Source organism: Watersipora subatra, chromosome 8 (genome assembly GCF_963576615.1).
Source record: "Watersipora subatra chromosome 8, tzWatSuba1.1, whole genome shotgun sequence".
NCBI classification, from domain to species: Eukaryota; Metazoa; Bryozoa; class Gymnolaemata; order Cheilostomatida; family Watersiporidae; genus Watersipora; species Watersipora subatra.
In genome coordinates, this window is record NC_088715.1 from 6,565,406 (window position 1) to 6,585,076 (window position 19,671).

Consider the following 19,671-nt stretch of genomic DNA (forward strand, 5'->3'; position numbering starts at 1 on the left):
ATTAAATGGTCCCCTCAGGTTGATAAACCACCCAGCTAACAGGTCGATCACTCAGGTTGATAAACCACTTAGCCAACAGGCCGATCACTCAGGTCGATAAGCCACTCAGCCAACAGGTCGATCACTCAGGTTGATAAACCACTCAGCCAACAGGCCGATCACTCAGGTTGATAAACCACTTAGCCAACAGGTCGATCACTCAGGTTGATAAACCACTCAGCCAACAGGTCGATCACTCAGGTTGATAAGCCACTCAGCCAACAGGTCGATCACTCAGGTTGATAAACCACTCAGCCGACAGGTCGATCACTCAGGTTGATAAACCATTCAGCCAACAGGTCGATCACTCAAGTTGATAAACCTCTCAGCCAACAGGTCGATCACTCAGATTGATAAACCTCTTAGCCAACAGGCCGATCAATCAGGTCGATAAACCACTCAGCCAACAGGTCGATCACTCAGGTTGATAAACCACTCAGCCAACAGGTTGATCACTCAGGTTGATAAACCACTCAGCCAACAGGCCGATCAATCAGGTCGATAAACCACTCAGCCAACAGGTCGATCACTCAGGTTGATAAACCACTCAGCCAACAGGTCGATCACTCAGGTTGATAAACCACTCGGCCAACAGGTTGATCACTCAGGTTGATAAACCACTCAGCCAACAGGTCGATCACTCAGGTTGATAAACCACTCAGCCAACAGGTTGATCACTCAGGTTGATAAACCACTCAGCCAATGGGTGGATAGAAAAATATGAGGGTTAGAAAGGATAGAAAAGTGGAAGTGTACAAACATGAGACAGAATGATGAAAAGAGACACATAAACAAATGAAGAGACTTTTAGGAAAGCCCAAAGCAAAAGTGGCTTAATATACATGTATTTACATAGACATAGAGAGACTATATACAGCATAGGTGAACATTCGACCATTCATACGTCTTGGAATGCTTTGTCAATTTGAGCAGCCATCAAATTGTCTTCCTCGTCAGAACTGTTTATCTCCATTGGCTAAAATAGATTTCAGTGAAATATTTTAGGGTTGATCAGCCTCTCTAACAGGTGCAGACAAGTCTTAGAAATTGCATGCAGCGCGAGTGATGGTACAGAGATAGAGGTGGTGATAGAGATATACAGTGAAGGTACAGAGAGAGAGGTGGTAATAGAGATATACAGTGAAGGTACAGAGGGGGAGGTGGTGATAGAGATATACAGTGGAGGTACAGAGGGAGAGGTGGTGATAGAGATACAGTAGACGCTCCTATAATTTATACCCCATATAACGTAAATTCCAGATAACGTAAAAAAAGCATGCAAAGTTTTTGCTTCGTATTACATAAATAATTCCATATAGCGTAAAGTGTCAGTCGGGCAAGTTCTCCAATTCGATTTGAATGGTAACATATCTCGCCACACTTGCGAGAGAAAACGGTGCACATATAGCGTTATATCTATTATATATATGCAACTTTTAAGACATTCTAGTTCGTCGTAATAGATCATCAGATGTGTCGACAAAACAGAGAATAGGACATCTGCGTAATTGCTCATGAATACAAAGTCGATCAATTGGTGCAGGTGTTAGAGCGTTGGAGTATCGTCGAAAATAATCTTTTATCTTAACCTTGACCCCTGGATGCAGATAGACATGAATAGGTAGTGCCACTATGTATAGTAAAAATATTTTGCTGTATTGCTTTATTGTAGGCGTATAAAATATTTGTTATTAGTTTTACTTTGAAGAATAGAACTTAACTGTTTAGAAAAAACAAGATAATCGTTGTAAATGAACGTCGAAAATGTGCAGTGCCCATCAACTTGTTGTAAAAATTACCGAAATCATGGTTTTTAAAACCAGTGAGATTGATCATAAAAAGGAGGAGGTTTTCGATGTTAACCAACAATACTGCAGTTATAGGACAGCTCACAAATCAAAAGAATTGAGTCAAGTTTTTCCTTTGGCATGGACAAAGGGATGAGTTTGGGGAAATCTTGGAATAGATGAGACAAATTATATGTATTCTACTGTTCTTATAACTTAAACGTTTCTGGAGTGGATTATTTACTTAGTAGGAGCGCCTACTGTAAAAAAGGGTGGGTGAGGGTGCAGAGGTGGAAGTATAATAACTATCAGCAAACATAGACTATGACTATTGACCCTAGCACATACAATAGTTGCAACTGTCAAATGTAAAGGCATTTAACAGTTGAGCTTACACTGTTCTCTGCTGCCTCCTGCAAGTGCAAGTAGTCTTCCTCAGCCAATTCATCATAGAGGTCATGCGGTGACCTTGATTTGACCCTGGGTCCCCAGCCCTTAGGATAGTCATTACTGAGTGACTCTTCAGAGTCCGAGTCGTGTTCATCTGATGACAGGACTTTCTTACCTTCAACAGAAGAGAGTAGCAAGATGTATAAAAAGCAAGAGGTATTCTTAAAGGTTAACTCGGAGCAGTTTAAAATTACATCTATTTACCAATATAACCACGATACTTTATTTTCAGCAATAGCTTTGAAAGTAGAAGAAAAAGAAATTTTTGGAGACCAAAACGCAAGCTTCAAGCAATGACATAAGGCGATCATGTTTTCGGCTAAACACAGAGGTGTGATAGAGGATGTCAATGCTGATGATCAGCCAATACATGACCACGACACAAACACACTTCTTTTAGCCACTATTCATATACACTTTCACCATCTAGTCGCCACGCTGCGTTGTTACAGTTACCCAACACGGCAAATAATTATAACGCAAGGTCGAAGCAGATTCCGCAACTACTGAAAAAGTCTGCGCCGTATTTATAAGTCCACATTACCTTTCTAGCGATGGCATACAATTACACCAGCTTGTGTGTACATCTTGAGGAGTCCACTAGCAAGAAACTCTTCCTTCAGACAGGTAGGAAATTTTAAAATCTGCTCAAAAATATTAGCTATTTTCAGAAGTTATTTGTTAAAAACCTATAGACGCATGTTATACTTTCCTGATTGAGGATTTTGAAAGGACAGTTTTAGGTAATCTAATTTTGAAAGTGACCATTTTTTAATATATAACTATATAGGTTTATGGTCCGCATTTTGCAAAAATTGCAATCTTTCCTTTTATTTTCACGACTTGAAAATCTTCATGAAACCTGTTATTTGTTAAACCTGTTAAACCGAAATTACACAAAAATCTTATTGAAACCCCAATCAGTAATGTTATCGCTGATATTAATGCAATAAAATTTTCTCCTGCCAGTTAGCCCTTGAACACTTCAGCTTTTAGTCTATAGAGAAGAGTGGTCATTAACTGTTATCAGGGACTAATATGTAGAACTTTTGTCGCCCACCAGTATTCTGAAGACAGTCAGTCCTCAGAGGAGCAATTGTATAATACATATAGTTCCAGGTGATTAGAGATTAATGGATTCAACCTTAACAACAACAAAAATGTCAACGCTGAGAGCATGTAGTTGTGATACGGCGTAAGTATTTATGATTATACTAGCAGTGAGCCTTGCAACAGGCAAAGACTTCTTTCAATAATTTTCAACATACAGCGTAATTTTCAACATACCAAGTAATTTTCAACATACAGAGTAATTTTCAACATACAGAGTAATTTTCAATATACAAAGTAATTTTCAACATACAAAGTAATTTTCAACATACAAAGTAATTTTCAACTTACAAAGTAATTTTCAACTTACAAAAAAATTTTCAACATACAAAATCTGAAATTTCTCAAAACATTAAGAATAAGAATAAGTAATAAGAATAGTTCATAAGAATAAGTAAAGAAACTTACAGAAATATAAAATGTGCACGAAATAAATAATATGTAAACTAAGTTAATTTAAAGTGTATCTAATACTGTACTAGCATGGAGACCGGAGTTGCTCAAAATTTCCTTTATTTTCAACGCTAATTGCTACACTGCTTTCATGGTAACAATTTATGAAGGTATAAAACGCGTTCATTGAGGGCAATTGACCTTAATGCAAGCGATTATATAGAAAGCCAAAGTTCTAAGATTACCAATTGAGCCAAGCATTGCTTGAAGTGAACTTGATTTTACACATAAAAACCCTGTAAGTAACGTGTGGAGCTCTGGCAGTCTGTTCTTATAACTTTTCCATCATGTGAGGATTTTTAACATCACAGAACACCGCTCTTATTATAGTAAAAATTATTCTAAAATTTTAGAAGGATGTCGATTAGCGCAGGTAGTATTGTTGGCCTACTGACAACACCAACGTCTACAGCTGAATGTGGCGAGTTCGAGACCGATACAAAGTGATCTTTTACTAAGCAATTTAATTACCGCCTATATTTATCTCCTCAGTGCAATGGTTTCAAGCAAGATTGCAAGATCAGAATTTTACAAATAGATAGACTAATAACAATCGTTTCTAAATATTTTACAATAAAGCTTTTAAAAATCAGTTTAAAAGCTTTTAAAAATCTGTTTTTGTAAGCTTATCCAACTGAAAGGTATTTAGCACTTTCAAATGTTCTGAAAACTGTGGTTTAGCAGAACTACTTAGTTCTATAAAAGGTAAAAGTTTTGTTCCTAAAAATACAAAAAAATTCTGATATTAAAATACGTAATGGTGCACAATATTTTAGATTTATGCAAGTCATGGTACATATATATAGATATACACAGCTCAGAGATTAACTAGACACAGTAACCGACTCATGAAGCTCAAATATTTTGAATTTATGCAAGTCGTGGTACATATATATAGATATACACAGCTCAGAGATTAACTAGACACAGTAACTGACTCACGAAGCTCAATGTCTCGACTCTCATTGTCACTCTCCGAGGAAGAGGTATCACCAAATGCATCGTCAACCTCAGCGTCCATGTCACGTAAATCTTCCTGGTCAAAGGCCATCATCGGATTAACTGTGTCCGAAAATCGCCGAGGTAATTTTTCATCAGTGTCTGTGTGAGAAAATTATTAGCAAATAGCATACAACTCTTAAGGAATATGGCTACAGATGACCATCAACAGCTGTTACTAACTCAGCAGAGAGAGATTTGATATCCTGAACATACCAGTAGGTAAAATTTGTTGTGATAAGATGAATGAGAGAGTAAAAATTCTGTCAATATTTTTCAAAATTTACAGAGCAAAAAAAAATGATGATGTGTGATCACTTGATACGCTTTTGAGGACTCTGAACAGGTGGCTTTTTTATGAGTTTGAGCAGATGTCTTGGTTTATGAAATGTCTAAACAAGTGCTATATTTAAGGAACGGTATAAGCAGGTGTCAACAGGTATAAATGAGTACCATATTTTAAGAGTGGTCAAAGAAGCTGGTAGACTGAAAGAGGTCTGAGATGAGGCCAAGCCTTGAAAGGAGTTTGAACAGACCTGATGTTTTATCAGTGGTATGATCAGAAGTCATGTGTCATGGAAGACCTAAGGAAGAGCCATACTGTATGACAGGTATGAACAAGCACCCTGCTTTATGACAAGTCTGAACAAGTATTATATACTACGAATAGCCTAAATTGGTGCCATACTTTGTCAGAGATGCGAACGTTTGTCAAGTTTTGTGAGAGGCAGGAACAGGCACCAGCCACAGGAGAATTTAAAAAAGGTTCTATGCCTTAGGAGAGGTGCGAACAGAACGCATACTTTATGAGCGGTCTGAGCAGGTGCTGTTTCATGGAAAGTATTAATAAGTGTAGAACTTTATGAGAGGTCCTAGCAGGTGCTATGTTTTATGAGAAGTATTAACAGGTGTAGAACTTTATGAGAGGCCCTAGCAGGTGCTATGTTTTATAAAGCAATGTCGAAAAAAATCACAAATTTATAGAAAGTATATAAAGTCATGACTGGACATATTACTTATTCTAGATGCCCAAAAACAGCAAGAAATATAACTTAAAAATGAGATCTTAAGTAGGCCTAAGTGAGATCTATGGCATAAGTGAGATCTATGGCATAAGTGAGATCTATGGCATAAGTGAGATCTATGGCATAAGTGAGATCTATGGCATAAGTGAGATCTATGGCATAAGTGAGATCTATGGCATAAGTGAGATCTATGGCATAAGTGAGATCTATGGCATAAGTGAGATCTATGGCATAAGTGAGATCTATGGCATAAGTGAGATCTATGGCATAAGTAAGATCTATGGCACATAGACTTTGCAGTTTAACATTATAATAGGCTACATAAGAGGTCTTGGTACCAGAATAGACTAGTTACAACAATAATATTAATTATGTACAAGGATGCTGACTCTGAATTCTATAAATAACCAGGATATACGCGGAATATCAGAATATACAAGGAATATCAGGATATACACGGAATATCAGGATATACAAGGAATATCAGGATATACAAGGAATATCAGGATATACACGGAATATCAGGATATACACGGAATATCAGGACATACACGGAATATCAGGATATACACGGAATATCAGGATATACACGGAATATCAGGATATACATGGAATATCAAGATATAGGTACTCAGAAATCACAAATATATACTCACCTTCAAGTTGCTCGTCATCCTCAAATATAACCGTATCATCGTTACAACCTGGTTGATAGTCGATATCTACATCAGTCATCTGCGCCCGTCGTATCTCTTCTTCATCGACTGCCGCCGGCAGCTTTCTCTTCCTCCCAAAGGAGGGATCATACTTCTAAGAGACCACAACAAGGTGTCAGAAAAATGATGAGACTGAACAGGCTAGTCTCCTATATAATCCCTCCTGCTGCCTCGTGAATGAACCATCGTATTGATGAATTGAGGAACAAGCAAATTACTGAAACTTATGTAGCAGCATCATAACATATTAATAAACATGGAATCATATCGTCATGAAAATCAAATAGCATTCCGGCGGTCTGGATGAAAAAAACATTTCACCATTGCGAGCAGATTATAAAAAATGACATATATAAAAGTTCTCCTTACAATTACCTAAAGTACAACTATAGTTCAATAAAAAGTATTTATATCTTGTGAAAACGCAAATGCATGTGATTGAAACTAATATGACCAAGTTTAACCACCATTAAAGAAATAACAATCGGTAAACAGCAACATCTTGTCACATTAGCAGTTGATAAAAATGCAAGATTGACTATCTATGTAAATATATAACATCATAAATCTGTCTTGACTCTATGAGGAAAATTTCAGTCGCAACCGAATGTATGTACAACCAAACTGTTGTCATAGAAATTCACTTCTAATTTTCACTAAAGACTGATAAAAGGATTGTCGAGGCCAGGAACACAATCTTTACTATAGTAAGAGCCGTGTCCGTCGGTATTTCCATCCGGATGTCTGTCTGTCTGTAGCCACGATTAGAGTTACAGAAAAAATGCATCGCACGGTAATCAAACTCAGATAATCGGTTTAACAGCCAGCCACACTACCAACAGCAGCGCTCGACCACCTTGCTGCTTTGAGGAATTATTGTACGCATACTTATTACACAATGATCTCTCATGGGCACACGACTGCCAGCATACTAGTTTTAAATGACAGAAAAGGTCAAGAAAATGTTTTGTTCATTTCTATGCAATGAAACACTTTCAGAATAGAGTTCTAATAGGTTGAAAATGCTTTAAAATGGAATTTAGAGATGTTTATAAACATTTCTCACAGGTTTCTACTTACTTACAACACATGACTAAATCCAAGTTCATATAAAACTTTTTGTACATAGCCATGTTTTTGGACAACAACAAAGTTAGTTCTTGGTCGATATCCCTTAGTGGTTGCTGGCGATTAACATCGATCAGAGAATTAATTTGAAAGTATTATAAGGAAATGATATGACTTCAAATTAGACACATAAAAAACAAAGTTGCCCCCTGAGATGAATTTAAGTTAAATCTTTGCTGTTAAAAGAACTTGTAAGCACTTGCCCCGCACATGACGGAAAAGTTGTTACTCTTGGGCTCGGGGATCTCATTGTCTTTAGATAGAATATGCAGAAGCTCATTCTCCCGTTTCATCTTATACCAAGATAGCCACAACCAGTCTGGATGGACGATAGTGCAATTTTCATTGCCAGCAGCCTGTCGTACTTTTTTTGTACCTGCAAATTGTCAAAGTGGTCAGTTGAAAGTGCTATAATAGGAATTCTCTTTACATTGAGCAATGATATCTAGTAAATAGTAATTCTCTTCGCAGAGAGAGAGAAATGACATCTAGCAAATAGCAACTCTCTTTGCAACAGACAATAACATCTAGTAAATAGTAATTCTCTTCGCAGGAAGAGAAATGACATCTAGCAAATAGCAACTGTCTTTGCAACAGACAATAACATCTAGCAAATAGCAACTCTCCTTGCAACAAGCAATAACATCTAGCAAATAGCAACTCTCTTTGCAACAGACAATAACATCTAGCAAATAGCAACTCTCCTTGCAACAGGCAATAACATCTAGCAAATAGCATGTTTCCTTGTCAAAAGTGGTCAACTCATGACAGATGATTGACTCCATTCTTACGAATGACTCATTCTGCCATGAATCCCTCACTTACCAAGCCTAGAAGCAACCAGATGTGTGACATTATCTTCAACGTTCACAGTGACCTTTGCCCCCAGCTTGGTGGCAATGGCGTAGGCGGTGCTGTGGAAAAGGGATTGAGACTGGGGAAAGAGCCCACTAAAGGCCAGCACACAACCTTCCAGCACCTGAAATCAGATGTACCTCAAGCTACATAGCAGACAGAGAATTAGTCCTACATCTTGTCCTCAAATATGTTGCATAGCGTCTTTCTTGTGACCTGTTTGATTTTCTTATGGCTAGGAAATTTATCAAGTATCAAATTACAAAATTGCATTTGTCACGGCAATAAGACCATTTGTTTGAAAGTTTCTATTATTTGAGAAACATACAAATTAAAGCACTTTCTTGAATCACATCAAGTTCCAATACATGCAAAACCTCCTTTCGAACCCATAAAGGTTTATCTAAGCTGAATTTAATAGATATTCATCAACAAAGATACTATAATGACGACAGCAGCTAAGCACCTGCTTGCAGTGGTCAGAAAGAACAGATGACACCTTCCGACCTTCGGTTCCCATTCCATTCTCTTCTTTGTAGAAACAAGCATGGACTTCCACAAGAATTTCAGTCAGTCTCTACAAGCCAGCTTTATCATTATTAAATAGTGTAAGTCTGGGTCAATAATTACTAACAACATGAGGTACTGACGAGGTACGGCTTTGTGCACAGAGCTTCACTGGGAGAACTGCACACAGCAGGTTTGTTTGGGCTATACCTAATGAACACTTCAGGGTTGTCTGGGCTATACCTAATGAACACAGGAGGGTTGTTTGGGCTATATCTAATGAACACAGCAGGGTTGTTTGGGCTATACCTAATGAACACTTCAGGGTTGTTTGGGCTATATCTAATGAACACAGGAGGGTTGTTTAGGCTATACCAAATGAACACAGCAGGGTTGTTTGGGCTATACCTAATGAACACAGGAGGGTTGTTTAGGCTATACCAAATGAACACAGCAGGGATGTTTGGGCTATACCTAATGAATTACAAGCAATGAATAACATTTCTGTAGCACAAAGAGTTGAACAGGATCCACATGATTATGATTGATATAGTATGTAGTAAATTCAAGTAATGATATCGTACTTATGAGTGTAAAATATAGGCACACATTCTTTGGGCATGGTATGGTTAGATGGTATGATATGGATATATGGTATGATATGGTTAGATGGTATAATATCGATATATGGTATGATATGGTATAGGTATATGGTATGATATGGATATATGGTATGATATGGTATAGATATATAGTATGATATGGTAGAGATATATGGTATGATATGGTATAGATATATGGTATGATATGGATATATGGTATGATATGGATATATGGTATGAATGGATATATGATATGAATGGATATATGATATGGTATAGATATATGGTATGATATGGTATATATATATGGTATGATATGGATATATGGTATGATATGGATATATGGTATGATATGGTATATATACATGGTATGCTATGGTATAGATATATGCTATGATATGGATATATGGGATAAATATATGGTATGATATGATATGGTGTGATACTATATGGATAAAATATTTTACATAGTTTACAAAGTACTGAAGTGCTTGAAACATGTAGTACCATTATAGCTACAAGACTGTATGGTTACATACATTAATGTATGATACACATGTGGGTGCAACGCTGCTTGGCTACATACCATGTACACATGGCTGTATTGGTACAATATTGTGTAGGTACAATATTTCACAGGCACAATGCAAAGAACAAAACTATATAGATATAATACTACATGGGTACAATATTCCAAGTATACATTACTGCATGGAGACAACATTTTGTAGGTATAATACTACATGAGCACAACAGAACACGAATACATTATTGTGAAGCTAAATAGATATTAATGTGTAGCTACAATACTGATTAAGTACAGTATTGCATAGGTACAATATGTTATGGATAAATATTGGGTGGTCCAAATATTATATGGCTACAATACTTTAGAGGTATATTATTGAGTAGGTACAGCATTGTATATGCACACAACTAACTTCAAGGTAGTCGTCATCATCTGGCCATTCAACCTCCTGCTCGACCTCCTCCGTCTTCGCACCCTTAGCACCACTCAGACCCTTCTTTCCTTCTCTACTCTCTCCAACGACATCTTCACTCGTCGACTCCTGATTTCGATCGTCCGAGCCTGTCTTTTTTTTGCTATTTTTTTCCGAAGTGTTTGCATCCTCAGACCCCTCATTATCACTCAGAGTTTTCTTACACGACTCTACCTTCACCTCATCATCTTCTTTGTCACCGTCACTAGATGAACTCTCAGGTTTAGTTTCAGGTTGATCCTCTGTCTTGCTGATATCTTCAGACAGGTTTGGTGGTTCAGGTTTGTTACACTCCTTACTTTCAACATCATCAGATCTTATAATACATTTTTGTTTTTTGCACAGAGGTGACTCTATCTCATCCGCCATCCTCTTGCTTGAGTGGCTGGGAGCATTTAGCACATCGTTAACAGGTGTTTGACCGCTGACCACACCTTGCACTGGCTTATTTGGTTCTGCATCGACAGCTTTCACTGGTATGGAGCCTTCAGCACTGGTTGCCTGAGTTGACTGACTAGGAGGAAGTGGTGCTCCCAAGGGCTTATTGGGTGCATTGATGTCACCAGTGCCTAAACCGGCACAAAACATAATTAGCAATATGACCAATGTTTAGATGGGATTGGACAGGTACTGGTGTATAGCCCTTTGATGCGTGAACTCGATCAGAATCTCGGCTGAAAAACGTATTCCAGTTGACTTTTTCTCATGCATGATTTGTATACAATTTACCTAGTGTTGAAATAAAAACCGTCAGGTGTCTTTAGTAACAGGTTTCGCAAAAAGCGCCTTTCTGGCAAGTGCTACGTAACCAATGGTAATAACAAAACTTTGAAATTTCCATCAAGCAATGCTTTGCATGAAAATGTAGTAACTAAGAAACTATGTATAACTGATCACTGTTGTATATCTGGTGGGTACGCAAACACTAATTTGCTACAAGACATATAGCTACTATATTCTTAGAGTGGATACTGTCAAGGGATCTCCTTGAGCCCTTTATGAAAGGTATGTTTCCTGATACTGAATGGAAACTCAAACCATTTTCAGGATGCAAGAAAGATTTTACGCTTTTGCGCTTCACACAATAGCGTAAAACCTTTCTTGGTCCCAATTTCGGCATATCTATGATGATCATGTACCTGAGAGTAAATTACTAGTCTCTAAAAATTGTCTACTCTTTCTTCTACACAAACCAAATATACAACTAAAAATAAAATTGTAGACAGCTCTATGAATAAAATGAACAATAAAGGAATAAAATAGATAGCATACCAGTTTTTCCAAGTTTGATCTTTCTGAAAATTCAATACAACAACAAGATATTTGCACTTGCGCACAATATCTTCAGCTTGTCATGGGTTTTTCAACTCAACAAAAGCACTAACAACAAGAACATTGCAAACCTCCACCCTAAATACATGTATTACAGTAAAAAGAGCAACTGGATGAAGAATTTACTGAGTCTGTTAACTTGAAATCAAGTGCGCTGAACATGATAGTAGACTACTAACAAGCTATAGGCACATCATAAAATTAAACAATGGAGACAGACCTTCAAGTTAAGTACAGTGCGCCCTCGGGTTACCATGTCCCTGTTATACAATTTTTTTTGCCTTACAAAGTGGTAACTATAATTACTAAAGTTAATATATTATTTTTGGTACTAATTTTCAATATGTACGTATATAAACTTTTGATGTTTTTTGCAAGGGGATGTTTGCATTATATAATTACTATGGTTTTCTATACTCCTCTATATGACATTTTCACTTTATGATTCCAGCACTGGAATGAATTTAAATCGTATGGCGGGGTCCATTGTACTCTAACATTTAGTAAAACAAATCAATCACTAAATGAGAATTGTCTCAAAAAGATAGACCTCTGACAACAATGATCGTATGTATTGATCACCTGAAATTATGTCACACGTCCGCACAATGTGCTCATGTGTTTGTGAGCATGTGACTTTTACCCTTTCCAAACTTATTAATTAGTAATTGTACCTGTGAAAAATTTATAAGGTAGAACTGGAATAACATTCTCGCTGTAGTTCCAGACATCTTCCCGGTCATCTATGATAGCCACCATATCATCTCCACACGGAAAGAGAGACCTACAAAAGGCAATACATTTGTATCTGCATATCACAAGGAGCAGCACAAATCTTTCCCAGTAAAACACAATCAGAAAGTTTGCTCATGAATTGATGCTGGCCAACCTTAAAAATCTTAGGTCTTCTGCAACTAAGTGTCGGTCTAAAGCAACTTTTCATACTCGCCTGACCAATAGTATATTGTAATTATTTTTCAATAAAAAAATATTTTTTATTTATTGGTTGTGTCGTGAGCATTTATGTTTGTCGTATCTCACTTCAAAAACCAGCTTGTTATAAAAAGATATATGCTGAATGTTTAATCTTTTTTGCCATTGACTTTTTCACAAAAGCGTTTTTGAGTATCACGAAAAAGCAAACTAAAAATATAAAACCGTAAGTGTAAACTAGCGTAGAACAGGTGACAGGTATCGAACAGTGTGAAAGGTGTCAAGCGGTGTAACAGTTGTCGAACGGTGTGACATGTGTTGAACAGTGTGACAGGTGTCAAACATTGTGACAGGTGTCGAACCGTGTGAAATTCAAAACATTTAGAACATTTAAAATACTTCACAAGATTGTAGTTTCGTAAGTAAATATTAAAATTAAATGTACAACATATACAAAAAACAAATATGTTAGTTGAATCAGTTTAAAATTACTACACTAAGTTAGAGGAAGTTACACTGAATATCTCTATTATCATTTTAACCTCTGAACATACGCATAGCTTATAATTGGCCATATTTATTTATGTCTTTACGGCTAAAATATCAATAAAAACCTCTTTTTACTCATTTTTCTTTTGCTAATTTAGTTTTATAGTTACATTTATTATTAGTTTTGCAGTTTTGAGATAATTTTATATAATGCAGATTAATAATACATTTAATAAATTACCTACAATGGTTTATGGAGTTACGATAGGTTTTTAGGCTGCACAATAAATTACAGTGTGATTTTCTAAGAAAATTTGCCCGAATATATGACAGATGTGACAATGATAAAACCAATTTCAAAATGAATTAATGAAAAGTGTAAGAGAATAAGAGGTTTGTTCAAATCAACCGATTTCTTATATACCATAAAACCTCTAATTGAACGCCATGGCACTCTATTTTTCAACCCTTCCTCTATAGTGGCAGTCAAATAGAGGTAGCATTCAAATAGAGGTGGCGTTCAATTAGAGGGTTTATGATATGTATATATTCTTGTACAGGATTTTGTATATATTGTATAGAAGAATTATCAAATAAATACATTGACACCCTAATGCCAGATGACAAGATAAGAGCAGTACTTGCTAAAACAGGCTTACAGTAATAGGTAAGAAAAGCTATCAATTGCATACTTGAGATTGGCTTTCTTTGTATTGCCATCCAAAAGTTCATCTCTAGAGAGAATCCTGTGCGAGAAATATTTCCCTTCTTTATCCATAATCTTAACAACAGTATGAGCATACTCCCTCACCCCTGCAGGTCAGTATGCGACAAGTAAACCAAAGGCTAATAATAGATTAGTACATGTATACATAGACATTCCTCTAATAAAGTATGACTGTATCTGTCAAATCTGTCATCCGTATGACGAGCTATAGCGATAAAAGTTATAGCAAAGACAAAACCCCTTCAAGTAGGATTGAACTCAGAAAATCCAGTGTTGTAGACAGGCGCACTAACCACTATGCCACGTGAAACCTTGTGCAACTATGGAATAATTGTTTATTCTAGCAAGCTTGAAGATCCTGATTGCCTGAGAAATCATGATGTGTAAAGATTTCAAGTATTTCCTGTCATGCAAAGCTGGCTGCGTGGCCTAGTAGTAGTGCGCTTGGCTTCACACTCATGCATTATCAAATGTACAGGTTCGATTACTGCGAGGCGTAATCCTTTTCTTTTTCCCAAGACAGAAAGACGGACACAGCTTTTACCATAGTAAAGATTTAGAGTAACTTAAGTTACTTAAAAGTTGACTTGCAACAAAATTCACATTACAGTTAATTGGCATCAAATAACTAATTTTTATGCTAGGTTATGAGAAATCAGTGCTCAAAATGACAGCATTACAATGATGATGAAACAGACGTGTAAAGACAATAGACATGGTTTTATTGAATGCGTGAAGTATATTTGTGAAAATATGTCAACGAATGAGGTTGCATGAAAGTGTAAACAGAAACCATCTTGTACAACTACGTCCCATTTGAGCCGTTTTGGAAAGAGATTCTAATCTATGGCAGTCTCGTGATGGCGGCGATTAACTGTTCGTTTTTTAGCTTTTAAGAGCTTATAATCACATTTCCACATATTTTGCACCTACAACACAGCAGAGTAAGACATGGTGAATCTTTTGATACCACATAACTGTAATGTAAATTTTGTTGCAAGTCAACCTTTAAATTCAACCAATTCATATATTCATATTCACAAATTCATAAGTTACTAAAAACTTTTTTATTACCTACGCAACGCCGGGCATTCACCTAGTGAGAGAATATAGAAGATAACTCATAGAATTACCCATACAGCATAATTGTATATCTATCACTTAGTATATCTTGCTAACTGATAGATATAGAGAATGAAGATAGACAACTATAAAATCAGACCTGTAATAATAATGGCATATCTTTAAACTCTGCACAGCACACCATTGTTAGTTATGCATCACTAAGGAAGGAGGCATACGTGTAGCAATACTCCGCAGACCATCAAAGAGGAAACATAACCTAATGCATGTTTACTGACTGCCAAAATGCTTTGTTGTTTTTTGTCAAAAAAACCTCTACTTAAAACATCAGTATATAGTTTAATACTATAATAATATATTCATTTATAGCCTTTTGCAAGTTACAAGCAAATCAAACAAAGATATATAATCAGCCTTAAAGAGATAATACATAATCCTAATGCGGAGTGGTATTAAGCCGAGGGTAAGGTAAAATGAAAAAAATTGCTAAGTGGCAACACAACTGACTTACTTACCAAAGGTAACAATGTGAAGCTCGTATAATTTGGAGATAGCGAGCAAAAAACGCTCTGTGCCTGGTCTAAACATGGTGTGGTACCAGACTCTACCCATTCTGAAGTGATGCACTCCCTGAATAAGGCATGACGAGGTGTTGATTAACATTCATTCAAAGATATATTCAATCAGATTGTTTTTTAGTACGAACAAACCAGAGAAACTTCATCTATTGGTTGGTCCAAGAGTGTCTAAGATAGCATTAGCTCCTACATTAAGGTGTCATTGTAGATTATAATTGATGAATAAATCTGCGATTCACCAGCATTATCCTGAGAATTCTTTCAATAGGCTGCTCAAGTAACATCAACTAGAATATCTTATTTTGTTAGACATTTGTCATGCGCAGCAAAGCTCTTGCATTAAAAAAAGCTAACAAAAAGCGTCAATTTATCACCTGCAAAAGTACCTAAGTATGTCAAACTTCAACTACACTTGTAAAAGCGTGATACACTCTAATCATAATTTGAGGAGTGTGATCCACTTATATCATACCTTGAGTTTGTTTGGGATGTTGTCAGTAGTTGTGTGTATCAAAGTTTGATCCAAATCAACAAGCAAAACCAACTTCTTTGATCTCCTCAGTCGTATTATATCTGTTTTGCCAATTTCCACGGCATGCTGTGATTGCCAATAATAAGAATATACAGAGCATTACATGAAAAGAGCTCAATGTGTTATCTATAACTGAGGTAGTTTCATAGCAGCCTTAGAGATGATATCGTGACAATCGAACTAATGCTGAAATAACAATAGAAGTGATAATATAACAATGATAGACATTATTGTACAGTATCAATTTAACAACAATACAGGTGATGGTATGATAAAAATTGCTAATAATAGTACAGCAACAATAGAGGTGTCACCATAATAAAAATTGCTAATAATAGTACAGCAACAATAGAGGTGTCACCATAATAAAAATAGAGGTGGTAGTAAAGTAACGAAAGTAATAATGGAGATTATATATAAATAACATAGAAGTGAAACTACAGTAGCGACAGACATGGCATAATAACAATAATAGTGATCAATATAGTAATAACAATAATAGTGATCATATAGCAATAATAGAGGTTATACAGTAACAGTAATAGAAGCGATATCGTTGCAATTCCTGAGGACGTTATATAGTATCGACAGAGAAGATACTACACTATGTTAGCACTATTGATAGAGTATACAGTATACATACCTTGTCTGTAACCACCAACTCCGGTATACTATGCACCATAGATACTCTTGCCTTATTGCTATGAGCATTTGACTCAACCTCTGCATCAGTTCTAACAACTTCCTTCCTAGAGTGTAATGAAGCAGGATGAGCGACTGTCATAAACATCACTAAAGTTAGCTTTAGTGTTATTACTTGGAGTCATAAATTAATATAGTCATACAGCTACATCACCGATTACGTAGAGATTGTGAATATGTCCCTTGGCTTGCTGTAAGTGTGCGCAGTTGACTTCCAACTTGCCCACTCAACTTATTAACAAGCCATATTGTTTCCATGACATTAAAAAAGTCTCAAATAATAATGGCATAATCTCAAACAGATAGTGACATCAACAGCCCATACATTTATGGGAATTTGAGTTTGGATAAAGCCAAAGGGTTATGTCAATTGAGTTGAACTAACATCACTACGACAGCGAATATCATACGCACCTCTCTTCTCTCAAGTCTTTGCCACACTCTGCACATAAATCTTTAATGACAATATTATGGTTACAGCCTGCCAGCCGTAGTAACTGTTGTCTGTCAAAAAACAATTCTGCGTAAGGGTATATTTCTAGCAAATAATTAGAGCTTTAAACATATTGATAAGGAATAGTTGCAAAATCAAAGGTCATAGGTGCTACTGCAACTCAATTCATTGTAAAATTGCTATGTACTAAACTACTAAACATTTTTTACCTACAGACCACAGATCTAAAAAGTGTATGTAAAATAATGAACTTGCAAAGTACAAGCATAAATACTAAAAACTGGTAAACGCATGATATCACACGCGCGACATCAATGACATCTTTATGAACGGACATGTGAAGGTATCAAGTGTTGCACGAGCCGTGTATTTGCTGCAGAAAGGGACTAGATTTACACAAAAAATCAAAAGCAACACTAAAACTAGTTATTAGCGTGCATTCCAAAATATTAATGCCTACCTTGGTAGCACTGTATCACCTTCCTTTCGCAATAACTCAACCACCCCACCGATCTGCTCAGACTTCAACTTCATGATTTCGGTTCTTCCTTTTATTTTGTATGTCATAAGGACTGATCCCGGATCTACTTGGCTTCCTTTTCTAACCTTCCATTTAACAATTTCTATGGAAGCTCCTGCAGGGGAGTACAAAGCCTTCACTGCTGCAGCAGACATGCTCGCGAAATCGGTTTGCGCTTCAACTTCAGAGAGAAAAAACATCCCCTGCGTTACATTTTGGTTAGTTAACCTTTCGTCCAATTGGTCGCGAGATAACTAGACATATTTTGGGTTTTTATGGAAATCATCTGCTCACGTCCATCTTCGTTTCCAATTCCACAACAATTGTTGAAGTTGTCTTATGACGCGCCAAGTTCGGACAAGTAGTAGACAACTTATTACACACAGTAAATGACAGTAAAACCTCAGTCTAAAACAGGGATGTCAAACTTAATTGTACAAGGGGCCAAAATTCAATACACTCTTTAGGTCGCAAGCTGAACAGAATAAACATTTATTTAACACACTAAAACTAAATGTTTTTGGAACATGAATACGAATAAAAACACAAAGGAATATTATTCTGAAACAAACTTAGGCCGTAAAACTTGACTTGCAACAAAATTCACATTACAGTTATTTGGTATCAAAAGGTTCACCAGGTCTTACTCTGTTGTGTTGTAGGTTCCAAATATGTGGAAATGTGATTACAAGCTCTTAAAAACTCAAAAATGTACTTCACGCATTAAATAAAACCATGTCTATTGTCCTTAAGCGTCTATTTCATTATCACTGTGATGCTGTCACTTTGAGCACCGATATCTCAAAACCTAACCTAGAAATCAGTTTAATTTTTTAACCTTAGCTCGAGGGGATACATATCATTCTCATATAAACAAGAGGAGCATGTTGGTCACCTGTGATGGTCAACAAATGCTGCAGAAGTTGTTCGCACCATATAGCAGGAAATATGGGTCACATGATCAGATTATGACTAGATGATTAGACAAAGCTGAAACGAAACTGTTAAGTAGCGAGCATCTATATTTGATAGAGGCTTTCCGGTAGAACCCAAAGTGTTTGTCATAAACTAGTGCTTCGAGAAGTTTTTATATTGAGCCTTTTATTGGCATTTGATTTCACGAGATAACATTATGTGTCAAAACAATGACCACATCAAGTTGAATACGTCATCCAAATATGGGATTCCAACTTATGACCACTATTCTAACTGTTCGTTTTAAAGCTTTTAAAAGCTTGTAATCAAATTTCTATTGTTTTCAGATCTACAACACAACAGGCTAAGACATGATTAACCTGTTGATACCAAATAACTGTAATGTAAATATTGTTGCAAGTCAACTTATAAATTACTTCTATTTAATTTTTTGCTCATAAAAATATCTGGTTAAAAACAGAATTCAAATTTATTTGCTCCTATGTTGATGTATATAAAACATAAACTTATATATCCCAAAAAGATTTGGCTCTCCTTAAAAATATCTTCTATCAAAATTATACAAGTTAGAAATATGAATAAGCTAGAAAACCTGGAAATATACATAAAATGTGTTCTGTTCAGCAATAAAAATATAAATCATTCAATTTTATTTGCCCTTATGACTTTGATCTGATTATATGATCTGACCAAAGCAACAAAGTCATTTACGT

General features: G+C 36.2%; 1 protein-coding gene across 1 annotated transcript; it reads right to left on the reverse strand.

Annotated features, from left to right (window-relative positions):
* Positions 1 to 873: 873 nt before the first annotated feature.
* On the reverse strand, positions 874 to 18,198 carry LOC137401596 (RNA polymerase II subunit A C-terminal domain phosphatase-like). Its single transcript, XM_068088022.1, has 15 exons — positions 17,963 to 18,198; positions 17,463 to 17,552; positions 16,990 to 17,095; positions 16,287 to 16,412; positions 15,752 to 15,866; positions 14,119 to 14,239; positions 12,679 to 12,788; positions 10,613 to 11,241; positions 9,029 to 9,139; positions 8,533 to 8,686; positions 7,911 to 8,083; positions 6,520 to 6,673; positions 4,782 to 4,940; positions 2,222 to 2,391; positions 874 to 1,015 (listed from the first exon to the last, which is right to left on the reverse strand). The coding sequence occupies exons 1-15, from the start codon at positions 18,175 to 18,177 to the stop codon at positions 938 to 940; spliced, it is 2,511 nt and encodes an 836-aa protein (XP_067944123.1). The 5' UTR covers positions 18,178 to 18,198; the 3' UTR covers positions 874 to 937.
* Positions 18,199 to 19,671: the final 1,473 nt, after the last annotated feature.

Bases quoted from the DNA above. Each gene is read 5' to 3' on its own strand.
- LOC137401596 (XM_068088022.1), bottom strand. From the start codon at position 18,177: ATGTCTGCTGCAGCAGTGAAGGCTTTGTACTCCCCTGCAGGAGCTTCC. The intron at 16,413-16,989 runs GTATGTATACTG...TGGCAATCACAG, and splicing joins AGTTGGTGGTTACAGACAAG to CATGCCGTGGAAATTGGCAA. The intron at 2,392-4,781 runs GTGAGTCAGTTA...CTTCTGTTGAAG, and splicing joins GAGTCGAGACATTGAGCTTC to GTAAGAAAGTCCTGTCATCA.